This window comes from Chiloscyllium plagiosum, chromosome 7, assembly GCF_004010195.1.
Source record: "Chiloscyllium plagiosum isolate BGI_BamShark_2017 chromosome 7, ASM401019v2, whole genome shotgun sequence".
Classification (NCBI taxonomy): domain Eukaryota; kingdom Metazoa; phylum Chordata; class Chondrichthyes; order Orectolobiformes; family Hemiscylliidae; genus Chiloscyllium; species Chiloscyllium plagiosum.
In genome coordinates this window covers 24279415-24304199 of record NC_057716.1, presented here as the reverse complement: position 1 = coordinate 24304199, position 24785 = coordinate 24279415, and the positions used below count along the sequence as shown (strand labels likewise).

At 40.8% G+C, this 24785-nt stretch overlaps 1 protein-coding gene across 1 annotated transcript in view; it reads left to right on the top strand.

Moving 5' to 3' along the window:
- The window catches only part of LOC122551913 (ubiquitin carboxyl-terminal hydrolase 40-like), a 121489-nt gene that overhangs the window by 72271 nt on the left and 24433 nt on the right, over nt 1-24785 (top strand). Inside the window, exons 13-21 of the mRNA XM_043694481.1 lie at nt 154-211; nt 8001-8054; nt 8233-8321; nt 9697-9783; nt 13689-13725; nt 13982-14046; nt 15996-16070; nt 16712-16841; nt 23245-23339. Of these exons, the coding sequence (XP_043550416.1) occupies nt 154-211; nt 8001-8054; nt 8233-8321; nt 9697-9783; nt 13689-13725; nt 13982-14046; nt 15996-16070; nt 16712-16841; nt 23245-23339 (690 nt within the window). The remainder of the gene's footprint in view (nt 1-153; nt 212-8000; nt 8055-8232; nt 8322-9696; nt 9784-13688; nt 13726-13981; nt 14047-15995; nt 16071-16711; nt 16842-23244; nt 23340-24785) is intronic.

The following is a 24785-nucleotide window of genomic DNA, read 5'->3' as shown; positions in this document are numbered from 1 at the left end:
AATATGGCCTTGTGTGATTTGGTGTCACATGTTCACTGATAACCCTCCCGTGCCTTGGGTTTTACAGTTTTGAAGGTACTATACACTGCAGGCTTTTGTTTTAGGCATGTAATTTCTTCGATCATGTCTATGAATTTTTCATTTATATTGCAGCTGGTTTCGGAAATCAAAGCAAATGCCATTGAGAAGCTAAAGTTGAAAGATGAACAAGGTAAAATATATCTTTATAGGTAATGGCAATTTTCTTATCACCCCTGATCCTGAGAGAACTTATTTTACCATTGGAGGCCAGCTGAAAATAGTCCTAAGTGTTTCTTGTGTTGATTCGTTGTACTGTTAATGATTGTGATAGGAGGAGTACATTCATCATGAGGGTCTACTACTTCTCCAGTCGCACCATTAATGTAAATGTTGATCCAAGTACAAAAATATTCAATTGCTTGTCTTTAGTGCTACTATCAGAAGTAATGTCTTTCAGACTTCCTAAATGAGCTGAAAATAAGCTGTTCATTGTGAACAAAGCTTATTGTGAAAGCAAGTGATGAACTTTGGTTTAGACAAGCTATGATCTGACATTAATAATATGCCCCCTTCATCCCACTCATAGATACGTTCATACCACACAAAATGGAGAACCTCTGCAGAGATGATGGTTTCTTCCTTTTAAAAAAAAAGCAAACATAAAAGAAAAAAACTCTTGTCAGCCAAGAATCATGAAATTAAAGATAAAATTTGTTGACTTTTTATCTCTGCTGAATTTCCTGTTAACAAGGCTGAATTGCTGTCAACCATAGATAGATGACGGATGTCCGGTTCTGATTTCAATGAACTTGAGATTCAGTTGTTGAAAATTGGTCACAGTCCCCTAATTCAGGTTTTGCCAGGTTGGTAACTTATTGAGGGCTGCCTTTTAAAAAATTATTTCAAGAGAGATCCTGCAGTTTCCAGGATGACCTCTCTACATTCTGACTCTTGGATCTGTAGAACAGATTTTCATTTCCAGAATGTTTCGTGGATCTTGTTGGAGTTATGTTTTCCCTGTAATTAAAATAAAATGTTTCTTATCTTTTTGAAAATGCTGCTTAGCTGCTGCTTCAAAGTTGCTTGATTTCCACTAAAAATAGCAGGTGGATTACAGTACATGTTAAATTACTGGCTTCATTTCCAATAAATCGCACCCCCGCCCCCCAAAACCTTCAATCGCGAACATGTCCAGGTAGTCTTGAAATATAAATACGTATTCCCAGCAGTACAAAGAGTGGAGCTGGATGTATTTTTTGATTTAAGGCCAGTATTGCAGCAGTGGTCAGAGGTGAACTAACTGAAGGATCATCAAGTGAGGCTTTGTGGATACAGCTAAGAAGTAAGAAGGGGATGGTGACGTTATTGTGGTTCTACTATAGGCCCCAGATAGTCAATGGGAATTAGAGGAACAAATGTGCAGGGAGATTAGAGAGACTTGCAGGAGCAATAGGGTGTCATCGTAGGGGATTTTAATTTTCCTAACATAGGCTGGGACTGCCAGAGTGTTAAGGGCTTAAACGGGGTGGAATTTCTTAAGTGTGTTCAGGAATGTTTCCTCAAGCAATATATAGAGGATCCTACTCAGGAAGGGGCAAAACGTGACTTACTCTTGGGGAAATAGGGCAGGACAGGTGATAGTGGGGGAGTACTTTGTGCCCAGTGACCACAGTTCTATTAATTTTTAAATAGTTAGGGAGGGGGACAAAACTGGTCCACAGGTTCAAGTTCTAAATTGGGGCAAGGCAAATTTTGTTGGAATTAGACAGGAGCTTGCAGGGGTTGATTGGAATAGTTTGTTTGCAGGGAAAGGGACCTCCGGCATGTGGGAGGCCTTTAAAAGTGAGTTAGTGAGAGTTCAAGGTCTTTATGTTCCTGTGAGGGTGAAGGGCAAGGTTGGCAGGAATAGGGAGCCCATAGATAACGAGAGATATTGAGGCTTTGACCAGAAAAAAGGAGGCATATCTCAGGTACAGGCAGCTGGGATTAAGGGAATCTCTGGAGGTATACAGGGAGTACAGGAGTTTACTGAAGGAGGAAATCAGGAGGGCAAAAAGGGGGCATGAGATAGCCTTGGCTGAGAAGATTAGGGTGAATCCAAAGAGAGTATTTAAGTACATTAAAGGAAAAAGAATAACTAGAAAGAGAATAGGGCCCTGGATGTAAGTTTGGTCGCTGAGCTGGAAGGTTCATTTCCAGACGATTCGTCACCCTACTAGGTAACATCTTCAGTGGGCCTCCAGGCGAAGCAATGTACATGATTCCTGCTTTCTATTTATACGTTTGGGTTTCTTTGGGTTGATGAAGTCATTTCTTCTGGTTTTGTCATTTCCTGTTCTTTTTCTCAGGGGGTGTTAGATGGCGTCTAACTCTGTGTTTGTGTTTGTTGATAGAGTTCCAGTTGGAGTGCCATGCTTCTAGGAATTCTCCTGCGTGTCACTGTTTGGCTTGTCCTAGGATGGATGTGTTGTCCCAGTTGAAGTGGTGTCCTTTCTTATCTGTATGTAAGGATACTAGTGGGAGAGGATCATGTTGTTTTGTGGCTAGTTGATGTTCATGTATCCTGGTGGCTAGTTTTCTGCCTGTTTGTCCAATATAGTGTTTGTTACAGTTCTTGCACAGTATTTTGTAAATTACATTAGTTTTGCTTGTTGTCTGTATAGGGTCTTTCAAGTTCATTAGCTGCTGTTTTCGTGTGTTGGTGGGTTTGTGGGCTACCATGGTGCCAAGGGGTCTGAATAGTCGGCAGTCATTTGATGTAGAGGAGAGTGGCTAGGGTTTCTGGACGTGTTTTGTCTGCTTATTTGGGTTTGTTGCTGAGAAATTGGCGGACTGTGTTCATTGGGTACCCATTCTTTTTGAATACACGGTATAGATGATTTTCTTCTGCTCTGCATAGTTCCTCTGTGCTGCAGTGTTTGGTGGCTCGTTGAAATAATGTTCTGATGCAGCTTGTTTGTGGATGTTGGGATGATTGCTTCTGTAGTTCAATATTTGGTCCGTATGTGTTGTTTTCCTGTAGACACTGGTTTGAAGTTGTCCATTGGCTGTTCGCTCTACTGTGACATCTAGGAGTGGCAGTTTGTTGTTATTTTCCTCCTCTTTAGTGAGTTTTATGGCAGTAAGGGTATTATTGATGGTCTTGAAGGTTTCCTCTAATTTGTTTTGTTTAGTGACGACAAAGGTGCCATCCACATAGTAGACCCAAAGCTTGAGTTGGATGGTTGGAAGAGCTGTTTGTTCAAGTCTCTGCATTACTGCCTCTGCTAAGAACCCCGATGTTGGAGATCCTATGGGTGTTCCGTTGGTTTGTCTATAGGTTTTGTTGTTGAAGGTGAAGTGGGTGGTAAGGCGTAGGTCCACTAGCTTGACGATATTGTCCTTGCTGAAGAAGTTGGTGGTGTTTGGTGTATGTGCCTTTGGGTCTTCTAATAGTGTAGTCAGTGTTTCCTTGGCCAGGTTAATGTTAATTGATGTAAACAGGGCTGTTATATCAAAGAAGAAAATTATTTCATCCTGTTCTATCTTAATGCCTTTGGTCTTCAGGAATTCTTGGGTGGAGTGGATGGAGTGGCGTGAGTCTTCAACTAAGTGTTTTAGTCTTCAGTGTCGCTCCTTGGCTCATCTGTAAGTTGGTGTTCCAGATAGTGAGACTATGGGTCTGAGTGAGACTCCTGGTTTGTGAATTTTGGGTAATCCGTAGAAGCCTGGTGTGTTGGATCCATTTAGTTTCATTTTTTGGACGTCGGTCTTATTTATGTCTCCAGATTTATGAAGATTTTGAGTAAGGCTGTGATTCGGTTCTCTAGTTATGGGGTCGGGTCTATCATTACTTGTTGGTAAGTGTTTGGTATCTGTAAGTAGTGTGTTCGCTTTTTCCAATGTAGTCTCTTCGATTTAGAATGACTGTCAAGCAGGTAGGATAATAATGTTTTTATCTTTTTTAGTCTTTCTAGTGCCTTCCTTTCTTGTGTATTGAGTGTGTTTCCTTCCTTTTTTCTGCTTAATGTTGGTGTGACTACCTGTATGATTTGCTGGGTTTCCTCTGAGTTGGTTGTCTTTTAGTATTGTTTCTAATGCTGCTAAGAAATCTTTCTAGTCTGCATCCTGGCAGTTGTAATTTAATCCTCTTACTAAGACGTCTTTTTCTGTGTCTGTTAAGGGTTGGTCAGATAAGTTTTTTTTATCTATGCTTCTGCGTTGTCAGTGTTGTTATTTAGTGTAAGTTTGTCTAGTTTCTTCTGCAGGTCTAGTTTTTTCACCAACGTTAATGTACAGTGCTTTGCGTGGAGGCCCACTGAAGATGTTACCTAGTAGAGTGACGAAACATCTGGAAATGAACCTTCCAGCTCAACAATCAAACCTACGCCCAGAACCTCAACCTGAGCTACAAATCTTCTCAAAGCTCGCTAAGAATAGGGCCCCTCAAGGAGGAAAATGGACATGTATGTGTAGAACCGCAGGAGATGGCAGAGGTCATCAACGAATATTTCTTCTCTGTATTTAGCGTGGAAACTTGTGGAAGTTAGTGGTGATATCTTGGGAACAGTCCATATCACAGTAGAGGAGATGCTGCAACTTGGTTCAACATGATTTTCACTTCAGGAGAGCCAGCATGAATTTTTAAATTAACCTGCATTAGTTCATGTGACTATTAATTTTGTCCCAAATTATTATTATTGAAGCTTTCCAACCACCTAAGTTAAATTGAGTGGTCTGCAGTTCTGTTGCTCATCCTTTTTTTCAATAAGAACATCACATTTGCAATTCCCTAGTCCTGTGGTACCATTCTGAGTCTAAGGAAGTAGAAAATTATTGTTAGTGCCCTTGCACACTTTATTCCGGTTCCCTCAGTATTCTGGTTACACCTTATCTGATCCCAGTGCCTTGTCTACTTTTGTACAGACAGCCTGTCCAACATCACTACCTCATGAATGAATTTTCTCCTCTTTGGCAATGGACTGCGTAGCATCTCATCAAAAATAATATTGTGATTAATCTGATTTTGGCATCAAATCCACTAGTGTGTTTTTCCCCAGTGTTCATTGACTCCAGTGTTTCCTACATAAAAGTAGGACTTTTTTTCAGTATGGGATTTTGTTTGAGCAAGTAAGTGATTGTGAAAATGAGAGTGGTTGAGCTTTGAGGTATATGCATTTAATGTTTCATTAACTGATTGTGATTGCATAAAGATTGGCTCCAATATCTTATCCATTATCCTGCTTTCTGGACTGTGACGAATGTGATGTGGTGTGGTAAATGTGAGGTTATCTACTTTGCAAATCAGAGTATTGTTTAAATTGTGAAAGATTGTAGCATGCTGTTGTGCAAAGGGATTTAGGAATGCTCATACATGAATCACTAAAAGTTGATTTGCAGGTACAACAGGTAATCAGGAAGGCAAACGGAATATTGGCTTTCATTGCTAGAGGGATTGATTTTAAGAGCAGGGAGGTTCTGCTGTAATTATACAAGGTGTTGGTGAGGCTGCACCTGGAGTATTGGTACGCAGTTCTGGTTTCCTTACTTGAGGAAGGGTATACTGGCTTTGGAGGCAGTGCAGAGGAGGTTCACCAGATTGATTCCGGAGATGAGAGGGTTATCCTATAAGGAGAGGTTGAGCTGCCTGGGACTGTACTCACTAGACGAATGAGAGGGGATCTCATACAGAAATATATAAAATTATGAAAAGGATGGGTAAGAGAGAGGCAGGCAAGTTGTTTCCACTGTTGGGTGAGACTAGGACTGGGGACATAGCCTCAAGATTAGGGGGAGTAGATTTAGGACAGAGATGAGGAGGAACTGCTTTTCCCAGAGGGTAGTGAATCTATGGAATTCTCTGCCCAAGGAAGCAGGAGAGGCAGCTTCATTAAATATACTTAAGACACAGTTGGATGAATTTTTGCATGATGGGGGAAATTAAGGGTAATGGGGATAATGCAGGTAGGAGGAGCTGAGATGATGGATAGATCAGCCATGATCTTAATGAATGACGGGCCAAATGGCCTACTCCTGTTTCTATTACTATGAAACTATGAATTGTTCTTTTTGTGAGCATTTTTGTACTCAGAAGCTAGCCCTCTGTGAACTGCAGCATTGAGAGCTTATTCAGTTCTGAGAATTGCTGTGTGGCCAGCAATAGGCGAAGGGCCAAATGCAAGGCTTTCAATAGGTCACTCAGGTGTCTCTGAAGGTGAGGTCAGAGGGGACAGGTAGTAATTCTGTCGTTAGTTGGAGCAATTGTAGGCTACGTGTTATTTGTGCTTCTGATTGTATAAGTTTTGTGTAATGATGACTCAAGTCCTGCAGTAGTCGAGTAGCTCTGTTTAGTGAGAGCTCAGGGATGTCAAGGGAGCTGTGGAAGAAGAGAAGCTCCAGAACAAGCCATGTGCCATTAAAAATTTAGCAAAGCTGAGAGTGCAGTTTGAAAAGCTCACAAGCAGTGTATACTGGATGAAACTGAGTGAGATTAGAGCTCAGAAAAACCTTGGAGTTGTATTGGCTTGGTGAACCTCTCAGTTTGTGCAAAACGAGAGTTGTGCCTGCGAGGGAGCAGTTTTTGAGACCAAAGGAATGTACACCCAACAAAGGAAGGTTAGATTAGCTTAGATTACTTACAGTGTGGAAGCAGGCCCTTCGGCCCAACAAGTCCACACTGACCCTCCGAAGAGCAACCTACCCAGACCCATTCCCCTACATTTACTCCTTCACCTAATACAACGGGCAATTTAGCATGGCCAATTCGCCTAACCTGCACATTTTTGAACTGTGGGAGGAAGCTGAAGCACCCGGAGGAAACCCACGCAGACACAGGGAGAATGTGCAAACTCCACACGGACCGTTGCCTGAGGCGGGAATTGAATAACCGGGTCTCTGGCACTGAGAGGCAGCAGTGCTAACCACTGTGCCACCGTGATCAACCAAAATGGGAAAAACTATTGAGGCAACCTGTGATGGAAAAGATCTTGAGAGGGGGTTTGAAAGCTATATCAGCAAAAGTAAGGACTTATGATAGTTTGTGAAGTTTAATGAGATTTGATGAGCCAATATGTCAGTAACATCTTAGGGAATTCTGAAAATTCCGTGGGATCTGATTTGATCACGTTTGCTATTAGATGTGAGTTGTTGAATCATTGTCGATTTACGGTGGCTCAGTGGTTAACACTGCTGCCTCACAGCGCCAGGGAACCAGGTTTGATTCCAGCCTCAAGCTATGCGGAGTTTGCATATTCTCCGTGTGTCTGCTTGGTTTTCCTCTGGGTGCTTCGGTTTCCTCCCACAATCCAAAGATGTGCAGGTTAGGTGAATTGGCCATGGTAAGTTGCCATAGTGTTCAGAGATGTGTAGGTTAGGTGCATTAGTCAGGGGAAATATAGAGTAGGGGAATGGGTCTGGGTGGGATAGTCTTTGGAGGTTCATTGTGGACTTGTTGGGCCAAATGACCTGTTTCTACACTGTAGGGTCTCCATGATCCTATGATGATACTATGATTACTTATTTGAGTTACCTGTTAATTGTCAGTGTTTGAAGAGAAGACATACACATATTGTAAGTATTTTAGTGTTCTAATATAGCAAATTTTATTGTTATTTGTTCAAAACATTGCAATCTTATGGCTTTATTCTCTTTGCATATCCCATGGATCTCTCACTTTGCTTAAATTGTGCTACTGGTTCCTAGCCAGATTGTAAAATAAATTTGGCTATCTGGGTGTCAGGAATCATAACAATAGCACTTAATAGTTGTACATTGCTTTGGGTCCTCCTTAAGTTGAAAAGGTATAATAGAAATGCAAATTCTTGCTGTTTTCCATAACTGATTGCAGACTAAGTATCTTTGAACCTTGTTGATCTGTATGCTTCAGTTCCACATTCAGCAGTAGGGGAGTAGAGAGATAAATAGAAGTTTTTCCAAATAAATCAATTAAAAGGTCAGCTTTTAGTATGTGTATTGACAACTGCTACTTCTTTATTTTACAGTAGATGGAACCTGTTTGAGACCAATTGACAGAACTGGAAAGCTACTCCCTCCAGGTGGGTGATTACTGCCTGAAATATAGTAAGCCATTCACCATCTGATTTTAGGAATATCTCTGGTGTCCTGAATTAATGCCAGATTTCTCATTGGTGGTGGTGTCTCTCCTCCACTATACTGCCGCAATTGTAAGATATCAGTTTACATCCTGATATGTGCATTTTCTTTAATTTATAGTCTGTGAGGATTTGACTGTGAAGGGCATTGGACTAAAAACAGGAAGCAGTTTGGCACTTTTTCCTGGCCATACTCCAAAAGGTACACAGGTAAGGAGAAAGGTCAAGGCTGTCTTCTGCATGTTTTAGATGATGCTGTTTCATAAATTTAAACTGTCACTGCTAAGAGTATATTCTTAATTAAGTATCAGTTCTTTCTTTTGATCTTGAATTTAATCTGTCAGCATTGTATCTTTGCCCTGACTTATTTATGGCTATATGTTGTTGAAATACTTTGCAACTATAAAGAAACAGAAAGTGTTGTCAGTCCTCAAACATCCAGCAGCATCTTGTTACAGTCTTTAAAATGACTTTAAAACATACTTGAGTTTTAGTGACCCATTGAAAAGTTCACATCACAAGATTTCAAGTTTTAAGACTCTTACTATATCAACCAGTTGAAACCAACGTTAGCTAACATAATGTTTGTCAGCAATCTATACTGAAACTCCACAAAATATCCCATGGGACCGCTAGAACTATTACCACAGTTGTACTTTTCTCTGCTCTCTAAATGGACACTTTATTCTCCTGAAACAAGTTCAAAGTTCTTCTCTGCTCCCAATCGTTCTCTTCCTTTTTCCTTCTCCAGTTATTAATTCTAATCTCAGGGCTGACTTCTATGGTGAGGTTGCTGTGGAAGTTTCTCCCTCCAGCTAAAACTAGGACAATTTTCTGATCTCAGTTAAAGCTTCAGAAACATTGTTTCTTCTGTTTGGCTCAAGTTTCTATCTATCTTCTGAGTATTGAATAGTAAAGACAGAATTCCTTTAGTCTGCCTCTGTTTGTCTATTGTTGTTCATCGTCCCCCTGCCCCGCCCTCGTCCCCCTGCCCCGCCCCCTTTTCTTCCACACTGACCTTACTAGGAGATTCATGCGTACCATCAGAAATCTGCCGTCTACAATCTCAAGTATTTCCTGTTGACTTCTATTCTTTTTAAGATCCATCCCCATGGTTATGTAAACCACAAAGATATTGTGTCCATGTAGATAAGCTAATTGGATATTCTTAAGAACCCAGCCCCATTCACAATTTTAGAATTAAATCGAGCACTTAACATATAAGTATTTGTGAAGTCCTACTTTCCTAATGCCTGTCGTCAGAAGTCTAACAGTTTATTTCATACAGTTAGCACAGATACTACTGACCTTGTCCACCAGTATCAATGTCTTACATGTTCTACCACTTATATCAACATAAGCAACCAACATCGAAGCTATTGAGCCTTGTGGTTGGGCTGAATTCAGGCAGGTTATATACCCATTTCATTCTACCAATTTCCTTAGAGTCCCAGAGCATAGCAATCTCACAAAATTTGTAATAATGTGTATTTTCTGACAGCAAGTTCTTAGACTCTTGACTGTTGATGGAAAAATACTTTCGTATCATTTCTAATTGATTTTTGTTTTTAATTCTTCTATTTAGCTGTTCTTGTACTTCTCTGTTGGGGACAGTCTTCATATGACCCCTGAAATGGAAATAGTGGTAGAACAGAACATCTCTGTCAGAGAGGTAAATAATTGGGTCGACGAACATGATGAGATTTTCTGCAATTTTGGTAAAGTGATGTGTTCACTAATGTTACACTATTCTATAAAAGGTGGAGCCTGCATGAAGGCTAAATTCCATATTCTGCACTCTTTTGTGAGCATCCCTAATTTATTAGGAGATGTTGGGGGTGTGCTGTCTTTTTTTAAATGCTGTGGTCCATATCATGCTCGTAGACCAACAAACTTGTTAGATAGGGAATTCCAGAACATTGCAACTCCTGTGATATAGTTCCGAGTCAGATGATTTAAGCCTTGAAGCGGAACTTTTAGGTGATGGTGTTCACATAAATCTGCTGTCTTTATTCTGCAAGATAGTAGGTTTAAAGGTGCAGTCAGAATAGCTATGGCAAGTTGCTGCAGTTCACCTTGTAGATATGTCAGCAATGAAAACTTTGAATGTTAAGATAATGGATGAAATACTAGTTATGCTGCTTTACCTGTCCTGGATGATGATAAGCTGCTTGTGTATTGTTGAAACTGTACTCATCCCAGCAAGTGGTATGTATTTCATTACACTCCTGATTTATGCCTTACAGATGGTGGACGTGTTTTGGGGAATCAGGAGGTGGGGTTACTCACCAGAGTTTCCAGCTTCTGACTTGCTCTTGTAGCCACTGTGTGTATATGGCTGGTCCAGTTCAGGTTTTGGCTGATGGTTGCCCTAGGATGTTGATATTGAGAGATTCGACAAAGTGATGCCATTGAATGTAATGGGGAAATAGCAAGGTTCATGTTTATTAGAAGTGCCCATTGCTCGCCTCTGTTTAGCATGGTTGTTTTTGTCAACAATAAGACTGTTAAGTACAATGTATTGCTGCAATGGGCAGACTTCTATGAAGGGTCGCGATTAGTATTTAGTCATTAGTGAACAAGCTGTCTTCTGACTTTATGCTAGATTAATAGGTCTCTCAGCTGAAGATGGTTAGGTTAAGGAGACTACCCTGAGGAACTCCTGCAGTAATGTCCCAGAGCTGAAATGATTGGCTTTCAATAGCTCCAATTATCTTCCTTCTGCTTGGTTTGACTCCAAGAAGTGGCGAGTTTTCCTCAACTTCCCATTTCCTTCAATTTTGCGAAGTTCCTTCATACTACATTGGGAATATTACTGCTTGATGTCAAGGGCCATTGCTTTCACCTCTCCAGTTGGGTTCAAGGTGAGGTGAGGCCTGGAGCTTTGGAAATTTACTGAATGTTCGTGAAGAGGTTATTGCTGAGTAAGTGCTACATTTTAGCACTGTTAACAGTACCTTCTGTCATTTTGCATTAAACTGAGAGAGCACTAATGTGGTAGTAATTAACTAGTATGGCCTTGTCCAGGGTTTATGGTCAGGACATTCCTGGACAAATTTCATGCAGGTGGATCTCAGTTATTCTAGGTTCATGGGATGTGGGGCATCCCAGCGTTTATTGCTTATCCCTAATTGCAGTTAGGAGTCAAGCTCATCTCTTTGCAGTGGTCTGGAGTCACATGTAGAATCAGGAAACTATTGGCCAGTTGGCCTAATTTTGGTCATTGGTAAGATTTTAAAGTCCATTATTGTAGATGAATTTGCAGAGTACTTGGAAGTGTGTGGTAAAATAGGGCTGAGTCAGCATGGCTTTATCAAGGGGATGTTATGCCTGATAAATCCATTAGAATTCTGAGATCAAACAAGTTAGACAAAGGAGACTCAGTGCACATGGTCTATTTGGATTTCCAGAAGGCCTTTGACACAGGAGGCTGCTAAGATAGACCCTAACCTGTTACAGGCAAGGTACTGGCATGAATAGAGGATTGGCTGACTGGCAAAAAGCAGAAGAATAAAGGATGGCAGCAGATGACTAGTATAGCTCCGCAGGCATCTGTGTTGGGACCACAACTATTTACATTAAACGTTAATGATTTGGATGAAGGAACTGAGAGCATTGTTGCTAAGTTTGCAGATGACACAAAGCTGCATGACTGGACGGGCACTGTTGAGGAAGCTGCAGACGGATTTGGATAGGCTAAGAGAGTTGCAAAGAAGAGGCACATAGAATACAAGGTTGGAATATATGAGGTTATGCGCTTTGGTAGGAAGAGCAGAGGCATAGACTATTTTCTAAACGGAGAAAGGGTTTGGAAATCTGAAACACAAAGGGAGTTGGGAGTTTTGTTCACGTTTGTCTTAAGGTTAACATGCAGATTCAGTTGACATTTAGGAAGACAAATGCAATGTTAACATTCATTTCAAGAGGGCGAGAATACAAGAGCAGAGATGTATGCCTGAAGCTGTACAAGGCCGTGATCAGACTGCATTTGGAATATTGTGGGCAGTTTTGGGCCCTGTGTCTGAGGAAGGATGTGCTAGTATTGGAGGTTTCCAGAGGGGGCTTACAAGAATGATCCTGGGGATGAAGGACTATGTTAAATGAGGAGCTGTTGAGGACTATTGGTCTGTATTCGATGATTAGAAGGATGAGAGTGAATCTGACTGAAAATTACAAAATACAGAGAAGCCTGGATAGAATGGACATGGAAAAGATATTTCCACTGATAGGAGAGAATAGGACCCGAAGCCATAGCTTCAAAGTGAAGGAATGACCCTTTAGAATTGAAGTGAGGAGGAATTTCTTCAGCCAAATGGTGATGAATCTATGGAGCTCATTGCCACCGAGGGAAGGAGGCCAAGTCATTGAGTGTTTTCAAGACAGGACATAGGTTCTTGATTAGTAAGAGAATCAAGGGTTATGGGAAGAGGGCAGGCAAATGGGTCTGAGAAACATTTCAACCATAATCGAATGGTGGAGAAGACTTTGGGCCGAATGGCCTAATTCTGCTTCTATATCTTACGGTCTTATGTAGGCCAGACAATGTAAGGACGACATATTTCCTTCACAGGATAGAAGATTTTATTTGAGGTAGTAATGAGTATTAATTAGTTTTATATGACAAACTAGCTTTTTATTCCAGAATTTTTATTGAATTTTCGATTTCATCATCTGCAATGGTGAGATTTGAACATTATCCGGGGTATTAGATTACTAATCCAGTGACATTACTGTGATATGCTGCCATCTCCCCAAGATTTATTAGAATAGCTTTGCTAGGAAAGTTGCCTGTTCTGGAACATGTTTTCACAACTATTGTCACCACTACTGACCATGGGGTCTCAACCTTTTGTCTCCCTTCCTCCTTTTTAAAGTGCTGTTGTATTTATCTCTCTTCACCCCTGCTGTTTCCTAAAGGGAAGACCACAGAGGTTTTTATTGGGAAATGGAGTGTATTTGAAGTGAAGTTGCAATTTAATAAGTAATAACCTGTCTCTATTTACTGTGACCAAGCTCGGAATGCACTGGTGAGATGATTCCCATTTCTGTGACAGATTTCCAAATAGTGACAGCTTATGAACAATTTCATGCTGGGGTCTGTTACCAAGTGACAAGGAATTGAGAATGTCTAACTCATTTCATGCAGGATTGTTGTAATTAGTAGTAGGAGGAAATTTTCATTCCACCAGTCTGGGCTGGGTGCTGCAGAGAAATTGTTTAGTAAACTAAAGTAAACTAAACAATTCCATTCTTTAAACATCCATATGAGAGGACTCAAGACCAACACAACATTATTGAATCCAAGTAGTTCCTTTACTTTTCGTTATTGTTTGATTAATGTGTTTCAGAATGAGACCTTCTGACTGGTGTCTTACAAACTGGATTGTACTGTCCTTGAAGCAATTGACAGTTAACTCCTGGGGCCATCCCATCTTCTACAAACTGAAGCCATTCAAACCTTTGTTGCACCAAGTCTAAGCTGTTCATTGTGTTGACCTAACGGTTCATCTTGGCTCCTGCTATTCTACTGCTTCAAATTTTAAATCCCTAAACTTAATGATATGTCTTTTGTTCTAGTGTTTGAAGCTGATGTTGGAGAAAGCTGGATTAACAGGTATGTTAGAAAGTCCTCTTTAAATGTATATTCATTGCTAAAATAGCAACCTCCAGTAAAGGATTTAGCAAAATTAGTGTATTAATATATTAGTTACAAAGAGTACTTGTAGCAGTAAAAGCATAATTTTCTGAAGAAATATCAGGAAGCGCACATTCAGTGAATGCTTACAGCCTCTGGAACAATTGACAGTACTACAAAAAGTTTTCATGGCTGCTTCTGTGTCTTCTATTAAACTCTTGCTATTTATCCACAGGAGAGTGTTGGCATTTGAGGAAAACTGACTGGTGCTATGATGCCGGGGAGGTTTTGAAAGATGAAGTAAGTTAATGAGGTGGAAATTAGCTTTGCCGCACATGTACACTAGACAGTCCTCCCTCATTTGTCTTTGATTGTGCTGATAACGGTGCCATCTTCACCCTACTAATCAATTGGAGTTAGACCAACTCATGTAATTACACAGTATGTATTACATTACAGTAACTTGTTAGATTTCAGACAAAATCAAATGCATGGATATCTTATGTCTTCTAAATCACATGTTAGCATTTAAACTCCAACGGATGTGACGCCAAAAACATGTTTTATATTATATCAGACCATTGGGACAGGCAAACAATGTCATATTCTGGGACTAGAGTTTACTTGAAAGTTTATATCCTTATACTTAGCTATGCTGCTCAGCTGGAAATTTAAGGATTCTTCCCTAGCTGGTGGTTGTGTACCATCTACTGGCTGATTGCATAACTATGGTAATTCTCAGCGCAGAGTGTCCACATGTACGGTAGCACAAGAATGTAGTGTTTGATTTCATAAAAAAGGACAAATTATACAGGCATAATAGATATTTTTGTTTGACATAGTGCATTTTAATGAAATTACTTGTAAGATGTTAATGGTTTTAAGATATAGAATTTCAACATGTACTGTTATCCTGTGGAAAATTTTGCAATATTTAACATGCGTAATTGACAAAGATTCCTTCATGAATAAACAAACATGTTCGGAAGGAGGGGACAATAAGTGATTTACATTGAAGGTCCATCTTCTTCCTCCTTTAATTGTTCAATTTCTTGAGGACGCGGGATGAAATTTGAAAGAGGTGGGACTCAGATGAACCTTCAAATACAAGACTCTTTCAACTTGGTAGATGCCTTATGTTACCAGAAGTATTGTTCACACAGGTGCATCACAGCCATAGTGTGTCTCATCTGCACGATACACTGTCGCACCTCCCAAACCCATTGTCTCAATGATCTAGAAGAATAAGGTCAGAAGATGCAAGGCAACACCAGTACCTTCAAGACCCCCTCTAATTTGTACAACTTGCTGACTTGGAATTTTATCACTGTTCCTTCATTGTCAATCGATCAAAATCCTGGAATCCTCTTGCTGTTAACACTGTTTCTTTGTGACATGAACTGCGATAGTTCAAGGGATGACTCAATATCAGCTTCTTGAGGGCAGTTAGGATGGATTCGAAAAATGGTTTTTCCATTGATATCCACATCACTAACTGAAGGAATTAAAAGATTCCATTACATTCTTACAACTGATATTGGTTTTCAAAAAGATTGTACAGGAAAATGAAAATGTGAAGCTGTCTTTCTTCTGCATACCTCTTCCCCCAAATAGAACAAGGCTGATGAGGCTGAGAGCCAATTGAAAATAATAGAATTAAAGCTGAATTGAAGATGGACTTTCATTGGGCTTGGATTTTGAGGGTATGGAACTAAGACAGATGGATGAAATCAAGTAGCAGATTAGTCAAAAGCTAATAAATGAGAGGACAGGCTTAAGGGGATGAATGGCTGACTCCTATTTCTATATAGAAGATGAGGACAGTGTAAGTCGCAACTTCTGTGTTTCTATGGAAGGGTCATCAGATCTGGAACATTAACTTTGATTTCTCTTCACAGATGCTGCCAGACCTGCTGAGCTTTCTCAGCAACTTCTGTTTTTTTTCTATGTTTCTTTGTTCAATAAATTGATTTCAGTTGGGATGGTAAACTTTATTCTTCATGGTCTCAGCTGAAAATGTTTTATTGCTATGATTATAAATCTTAGCACGTGTGAGGATGACAATATTTTGTAGCATATTCTCAACACTCTCTCAAATGGCTGTGTAAGCTAGTGACGCTAGCACCTAGTGACTGTTGCTTAGAGGTGCATTCATTGCTTTCAGGGTAAGGAGTCAGGAGAAAATTGACTGAAGAGGGAGGGAAGCTTAACATCGTACAACTGTTTTTTTTTCATGTTGGTATTTGTAGGAAGCCACATTGGCATATATGAAGATAACAAATGGAGAGACACTGGTCATCATGGAGGGAAGGCTTCCACCAAAGGTAAAACTTTCACTGTAATACAATTAATCAGAAAGCACTGCACAATTCCACTCCTGATTTTTATGTGAAAAGTAAACTATCTTTTCAGTGTCAGCTCAATGGAATAAATTGTAAAGCACAGATGGAGACCTTTCAGCCCATCAACCCTATGTCTGCCCCTCTGTGAAAAGGCATCCAGTTATTTCCATCTGCTTCTCCCTCGTCTCCTATTTTGAATTTCTTTTTTAGTGAATATATTCGAGTTCATACTGATTGCACTTCCACCAATTTTCCAGATGGTGCATTTCAGATCGCGTCATCCATGACTGATTCCTTTGCTAATTATCTTGAATGTGTTTCCTCTGGTTACCGATGTCCCTTATGTGGATACAGTCTCTCCTTAGTTATTCTGTCGAAGTCTTTAATAATTCTGAATGCTTCTATTAAATCTCCCTTTGTTATAAGGAGAACAACCCCAGATGTGCCTGCATCATGCTTATTGTCGGAGAAAGATTTATATCATGAGTGAAACAGCAGATTTCTGCTACATGACTTGGCCTACAGGCAGTAGATTGCTTTCACTGCCAGAGTCTGATTGAAAAATAAAAGTCTCTTTTGTGTCCTTTTTGTGCTTTTTCAGTTTCTTGGTGTATCTCTCACAGGGATTCCTGATGTTACCTGTCTGGCTGTACCAGCCTCCACTGGACTCTGAAAATAGAGGGTGCTTTCGAGAAGAGCAGGAAAACATTGCAAATAGACTCTGTGATTTAAATATCGAGTCAACTGCCAGAGGTAGGTGAACAATGTAGAGGAAATTGTGGTATTTTGAAATTGATTGTGAGTTAGGATGTAATATGGCTCAGTTACATTTTTGATGTCACCAATTTTTGGAGTTTTTCAGAATGATTGAGTTTTTTTTAGAAAAAGCTGGATTAGATTGTTTCCTGTGAAGCTGTAACAGGATTTTTTTTTGGGGTTGGAATTGCTTCAGCTGGGTGTGTGAAATGTTTTAGTATATAGGTATTCCACCTTTAAAGTGGCCTCGTTTTCACTATTTTGCTTTAACGTCAGTGAGTTAGAAGGCCTAGAAAATGCACGACTTGTTATAATGTTGTTTACCGGAGTATATTACAGTACTTGACCTGATTGCCACCATTTTGCATGACCTTTCTGTCTCCAACTCGCAGTCTCTCCCCATGGTACATAGTGTCCTGTGGCGAGGGACATTCCACCCTCCACATCCCAACTTCTCCACTAGAGCTGCTACCTGAGCCGTTTACCAATTAGGAGTTACCAATTAAGCATTTAAAGATTTGTATTTCCGTTTAGAGGGTGCAGGAATATGTATTTTCCTGCTAAGGGTTGCCCTCACAAAACAGAACTTCATTTTTAACATTGATTCCTTTGGAATTCTCAGGACCGTACCCTTGACTTTAAGTGAGGATACTCTTACCTTTTGCCCATGAACACTTCTAAAATGCCTCTGTTATTAATGAATGGAAAACTTAGTTACAATTAACTAGAAAAATTATATCTTGGCATTACGCCAAAACCTTAGTGTAACAGTTCTGAAGGCATGTCTGCCTACTTCTGTTTTTATTCCCTATCTGCATGGCAAAAACTATTCAGATTATATTTCCCTTTTTTTTTGAAACAAACATGCAAAGTAGAAGCAGATTGGTCCATTCTGTCCCTTGAGCCTGCTCTACTATTTAATACAATCATAGCTGAATGAGAGTTTTAAATTCCACAACCCTATCCACCCCCAATAACGTTTGATTCCCTTACTTAACAAGTACTTGTCCACCTCTACCTTAATAATATTTTATGACTTTGCCTCCAGCACCTTCTAAGGCAGAGTTCCAAAGTCTCTCAGCTTCCTGAGAGAAAACGTTCTCCTGATCTCTGTCCTACAAAAGTGTCCCCTAAAAATAGTGTTTCCTAGTTCTGTTTCCTAGATTCTGGCAAAGATTCATGCAGGATTCGACTCATTACATCCTGTGAATCAGGCAAAGCCTCATTTGTATGCATACTGTTTGCTGCCAGTCAGCAAATCTTCTGTCCATGTTTGTGTGTTACCACTGAGCTCCTACTTTGCTCAAAAGCCTATCATGTGACGCCTTCTCAAATGCCTTCTGGAAATCCAAGTGCAGTACATCTACAGGCTCCCCTTTATCCTTAACGCTAGTTACTCCTTCAAAGAATTCCACTAAATTGGGTAAACGTGCTTTTTCCTTTCTCAAAACCATGTTGGCTCAGATTACCCTGAGTTTTTCCAAAAAGCTCAGTCTTCACCTACTTAATGATTGATTCCAACACCTTTCATATGACTGATAGCAAGCTATTTGGCCTGTTGTTTCCTGTTTCTGCTTCTCTCCCATCTCGAATAGAGGAGTTGTATTTATGTTTTTCTAGTCTGATGGAATCTTTCTATAATTGATGGAATTTAGTAAAATTGATACCAATGCATTTACTCATTCATTAGAGTCATAGAGCACGGAAATAGACCCTTCGGTCCAACTCATCCATGCTGAACATATATCCAAACCTAGTCTAGTCCTATTTGCCAGCATTTGGTCAATATCCCACTAAACCCTTCCTATTCATATATCCATCCAGATGCCTTTTAAGTGTTGTAATTGCACCAGCTTCCTCATTCCATAGATGCACCCACTCATTAGCCATCTCTTTTAAGATTCTGGGATGAGGTCCATCAAGACCTGGGAACTTAGTAGCCTGTGGCTCCATCTGTTTGCTCAGTATTACAAACTTACAAACAAGGAACATGAATATGCCATTCAGCCTTTAAACCTGCTCTTTTTGGTAGGATTATTGTCAATCTTCTTAGAATCTCAAAACCAGATTCCTGCGTACTCCAGATGATCTTAGGTAAGGTACTGCAGTACTGTTTCTTAAAAGGTTTCACACGAGTCCTGGTGAACAACAGGATTTCTGGCCCCAATAATGTAGTAAGTTTGAAGCGAAACAAGGGAAATGTTCAAAGGAAAATGCTGACTGTGTATCCTAGTTCACTTCAGCTGAAAAGCTTTTGTGCCCATACAGTTGTCCTAATTTAAATGGAAAGTTCTATACTTAGACTCACTCTTCAAACGAGATGTAAATTTCAGTCAATCATCTCAGGATGCCTTTATGCTGATGTCATTAATTAATCCAATCACATGATATAATAACAAGTCTAGTATAACTTGCTCTCTATAGGTTGCAGAATGTGGTGCTCTTAGGAAATTATTCTGTGTTCTGTGAACTCCTCATCAAGGCTGACATTGTCAATGTGATTTTTCTCATCTGTTATCTTTGTCACGTAATCTTTTAGTCGGTATATTGTTAGGTTTTTTTTAATTTTCCTTTCCTGCCACTTTCTGACCTTAATTTCTCACATAACTATTTTACTCTCCTGCATTGACTATCCATTGATTTGTTACATCTACCCAAGCTTGTTCCCTCCTCTCCATATTTTAGTGTAAAACATTGTCTATTAGCATTATTATGTTTGCTAAAACATTAGTCCCAACAGTCTAAATTAGAGTGGTGCTGGAAAAGCACAGCAGGTCAAGCAGCATCCTGAAGTCTTGGGCAAAAGTCGACGTCTCTGGCAAAAGCCCTTCATCAGGAATAGAGGCAGGGTGTCTGCAGAGTGGAGAGATAAATGTGATGGGGGTGGGGGAAGGTAACAAAGAGTACAATGGGTGAATGGGGGTGGGGATGTAGGTGATAGGTCAGAGAGGAGGGTGGAGTGGATAGGTGGAAAGGAAGATAGGCAGGTAGGACAGATCATGAGGTCGGTGCTGAGCTGGAAGGTTGGAACTGGGGTGATGTGGGGGAAGGGGAAATGAGGAATCTGGTGAAATCCACATTGATGCCATGGGGTTGAAGTGTTCCAAGGCAGAAGATGAGGCGTTCTTCCTTCAGGCGTCTGGTTGTGAGGGAGCGGCGGTGGAGGAGGCCCAGAACCCGCATGTTCTCGGAGGGTGGGAGGGGGAGTTGAAATGTTGGGCCACAGGGTGGTGGGGTTGATTGGTGCGGGTGTCCCGGAGATGTTCCCTCAAGCTATGAGGTATCTAGTCTCCCCAATGTAGAGGAGACCGCATCGGGAGCAACGGATACAATAAATGATATTGGTGGATGTGCAGGTGAAATTTTGATGGATCTGGAAGGCTCCTTTTGGGCCTTGGATGGAGGTGAGGGAGCAGGTATGGGCGCAGCTTTTGCAATTCCTGCGGTGGCAGGGGAGTGTGCCAGGAAGGGAGGGTGGGCTGTTGGGGAGCATGGTCTTGACCAGATAGTCACGGAGGGAACGGTCTTTGTGGAAAGGGGTGGGGAGGGAAATATATGCCTGGTGGTAGGGTCCGTTTGGAGGTGGCGAAAATGTCGTTGGATGATGTGGTTTATGCGAAGGTTGGTAGGGTGGAAGGTCAGCACCAGGGGGGTTCTGTCCTTGTTACGGTTGGAGGGGTGGGGTTCGAGGGCGGAAGGGCGGGATGTGGACAAGATGCGTTGGAGGGCTTCTTTAATCACGTGGGGAAGGGAAATTGTGGTCTCTCAAGAAGGAAGCCATCTGGTGTGTTCTGTGGTGGAACTGGTCCTCCTGGGAGCAGATACGGCGGAGGCGGAGGAATTGGGAATACAGAATGGCATTTTTGCAGGAGGTAGGGTGGGAAGAGGTGTAATCCAGGTAGCTGTGGGAGTTGGTGGGTTTGTAAAAAATGTCAGTGTCAAGTCGGTCGTCATTAATGGAGATGGAGAGAGGTGTCACAGATGGTCCAGGTGAATTTAAGGTTGGGGTGGAATGTGTTGGTGAAGTTGATAAATTGCTCAACCTCCTTGTGGGAGCATCCCAACAGTACTGGCCCCGCTTCCCATAGCACTGATGCCAATTCCCCACAAATAGGAACCCACTTCATCCACAACAGTCTTTGAGTCACAGATTAATTTCACTAAATGTATGGCCCCTCTGTCAATTGGCTCATGACTTAAGCAGCTCAATACCACCTTTTCTTAAATTTTACTTGTTTATGGGATTTTGAGCCCAGTGTAAAGGTCATGATTTAGTCCACCATGACTTAAGTAGTAATTTAAAAATTACCCTTGAAGCTCTTCAATTTGGTACCTAGTTCCTGTGCTATCTAAGCAGAACTTTGTTCTACCAATGGCATTGGTACTACCAATGGTCACAAAGACTTGCTTTTGTCCACACAGGCAAGCAGTGCAATCTTCTTAAATCGTTGCAAATGCTGAGGCCCCTCTAATGCAATATTGTTTGACCCCTTTTCTCCTCACTTGTGATCTCTTATTGCGCCTTACTACACATAGATTGGGACTTCCCTATCCGAGGGGATGTGATACTTTCTGGAGCTAGTGTCCAGAAATCTCTTCTCTCTCCTTGATACATTGCAACCTCCAAATCGGTAACGCTGAGTTGGAGTTTCTGTAGTTACAGACCTTTGCGACAGATGTGATTGCACTGGACCACTTTCCGGTCCTGAAACTCCCACAGACCGCAACTCTGACACACTGTTCTGTCTCCCCATTGTGTGTTTGTTTGTTGAATGTAATTTATTAATTTAATCAGCCATGTAAAATTAATTGTAATTCTTTACTGCAATTTTGCTGTATCTGTTAAATGTTGATACTTTTTTTGGGAATGTTCTTGTATTTGACTTGTCTGCATGTCACGTACTAACTCCAAAAGCCCTCAATAATCTATTATTAAATCACTAGAAATGATAGACTGCCTGGTGGACTAGATCATGACCTTTACACTGGGCTCTTCCTAATGAGAGGACTGGGATTTGCAAAGTCCTCTATCCTATTTTAAACCATGTTTATAATGTGCCAGGAGCTGCCCTTTCTCAGCAGAGGCAAATAACATTTATATTATCTCGATCCTTAACTACTAAAGCTCGTGACTGAAATATCGGTATGAAGGACAGTAACTTTATCATTAACAATTTTGTTGTGTTGTCCAATGACAGCATTATATGGGAGCTAGTATTTATGGGCAGGAAAAGCGCTGTTCAGATTTTGCCAACTGGACAATTTCGATGTAACCAGAATGTTGAACTGCAATTGCAATGACTATTTCATTCATGGATCAACACAGGATGGCTCAAGCGTTGTGCTGCTAAAGTTTGGAATTTTTCAAGTCCTAATATTGAGTAGGACTGATGGCCCTGCTCACTTATCAATGACTTTACGGGGAATTGCGAATGTCTTCCTCACAGTCCTCTTGGGGTATACAGTTGAGATATTGATGGAATAATATTGAAGTGTTCGATTACATACTTCACTTCTTACTTTGAATTAATTTATATTGCGGTTTATTCCTTGAGACATTGTCATGTGTATCTCTTCTTAAATTTTACTTGTTTATGGGATGTGGCATCATTGGCTAAGCCCTGAAAAAGGTGGTATTGAGTTGCTTTGAGTCACTGCTGTCCTTGAGATATAGGGACATTCAAGATGCTTTTAAAAAGGGAATTGCAGGGTTTTGATCCAGCGATAGTGACCAAACAGCAGTATAGTTTCATGTCAGGGTGATGTGCATCTTGGAGGGGAACTTGCAGATGATGGTGTTCCCATGTATTTTTTCTGCGTATAATACGGGCTCACATACTGTACTCTTGACCTGCTACATGGTACTTGATCATGGGTTTAGAAGGTACTGTGGCAGGGGACTTGTTGAATTACTGCAGACTGGATGGTATAAACAGTTGGCACTGTACATCAGTAGTGAATAGAGTGAATGATTAAGGTGATGGATGGGGTGGTCAGTCAAGAAGACTGCTTCATCTTAGATGGTGTCAAGCTTCTAGAGTGCTGTTGGAGTTGCGCTCATACAGGCAAGTGGAGAGTATTCCATCACAATCCTGACATGTGCCTTGTAGATGGTGGACAGGCTTTGGGGAGACAGGAAGTGAATTAATGACTGCAGAATTCCTAACTGCCAGCCTATTCTTGTCTACCAGAAAGTCTCTGGTCAATAGTAATCCCCAGAATGTTGGTAATGTGAGATTCTGTAATGGTAGTGCCATTGAGCACCAAAGAGTGATGGTTAGACTGACTTATACTGACGATAGTCAATACCTGTGTGAAGGTTGCTTGCCATTAATCTGTTGGCGATTCTATCGTATGCAAGGATGAATTATGATATATCCTTGAAATTCTTGTATTGCAGATTTTTCATTGCGACAGTATATGGGCACTGAATTGGAATACATTGGCAATATTGAGATATCAGGGGAAGCTAGTCTAGAGGACTTAAAAACTCAGGTAGGTCAAGTCCTTATTATGTTTCATTTTGGTTTTCCTGTGTATTGGTTGAAAATATCTGTGGTGTGTCTAGCTTGTAAAGCTATGAATGTTCTTCAGAAAGTCATTTTTTAAATTTACTGTTGGAACATGGGCATCACTGGCAGAGTTCTGAAGAAATGTCATACCAAACTCCGTGAGTTTCTCCAACGTTCTGTGTTTGCTTCAGGTTTCCATTTTTCAGAGTTGTGATCAGGATGCCAGCACACATCCAGGACAAGGATGTGGCAGTGTGGCTCAGTGCTTGGCACAGCTGCCTAACAGTGCCAGGGGCCTGGGTTCGCTCCCACCTTTGGGTGACTGTTTTTATTGAGTTTACAAATTCTCCCCATGTCTACGTGGCTTCCCTCTAGGTGCTCCCGTTTCCTCCCACTGTCTAAAGATGTGTAGGTTAACCATGCTAAATTGTTCATTGTGTCCAGGGATGTGCAAGTTAGGTGGATTGGCAATGGGGAATGCAGGGTTACGGGAATAGGATGGGAGAAGTGGGATGCTGTTCAGATGATTGATGTGGGCTTGTTGGGATGAATAGCCAGTTTCATACTGTGGGGATTCTATGAAGATAATCTTGAGCTAGCAGTCAATACTGACCTATGTCATAAATCTGCTTAATTGGCAGCTCGTGCATCACCTTAAACATCAAATCAATCCACCACTAAAATAGTTGCAATTTTTATCAAAAATTGAACAACAGCAATTTATCCAGGCTTCTACAACAGTATCTATAAGAAAGTTTTAAGTGGAGAGGAATTTAAGTGCATACAAGACAATTTTCTGATTCAGTATGTGGATATACCACTAGAGAAGGTGCAAAACTTGACCTACTCTTGGGAAATAAGGCAGGACAGGTGACTGAGGTGTCAGTGGGGGGGAGCACTTTGGGGCCAGCGACCATAATTCTATTTGTTTTAAAATAGTGGTGGAAAAGGATACACCAGATCTAAGAGTTGAAGTTCTAAATTGGAGAAAGACCAATTTTGACGGTATTAGGCAAGAACTTTCGAAAGCTGATTGGAGGCAGATATTCGCAGGTAAAGGTACGGCTGGAAACTTAGGAGCCTTCAAATGAGATAACAAGAATCCAGAGAAAGTATATTCCTGTCAGGGTGAAAGGGAAGGCTGGTAGGTATAGGGAATTCAGGATGACTAAAGAAATTGAGGGTTTGGTTAAGAAAAAGAAGGAAGCATATGTCAGGTGTAGACAGGATAGATCAAGTGAATCCTTAGAAGAATATAAAGGAAGTTGGAGTATACTTGAGGGAAATCAGGAGGGCAAAACGGGGACATGAGATAGCTTTGACAAATAGAATTAAGGAGAATCCAAAGGGTTTTTACAAATATATTAAGGACAAAAGGGTAACTAGGGAAAGAATAGGGCCCCTCAAAGATCAGCAAGGCGGCCTTTGT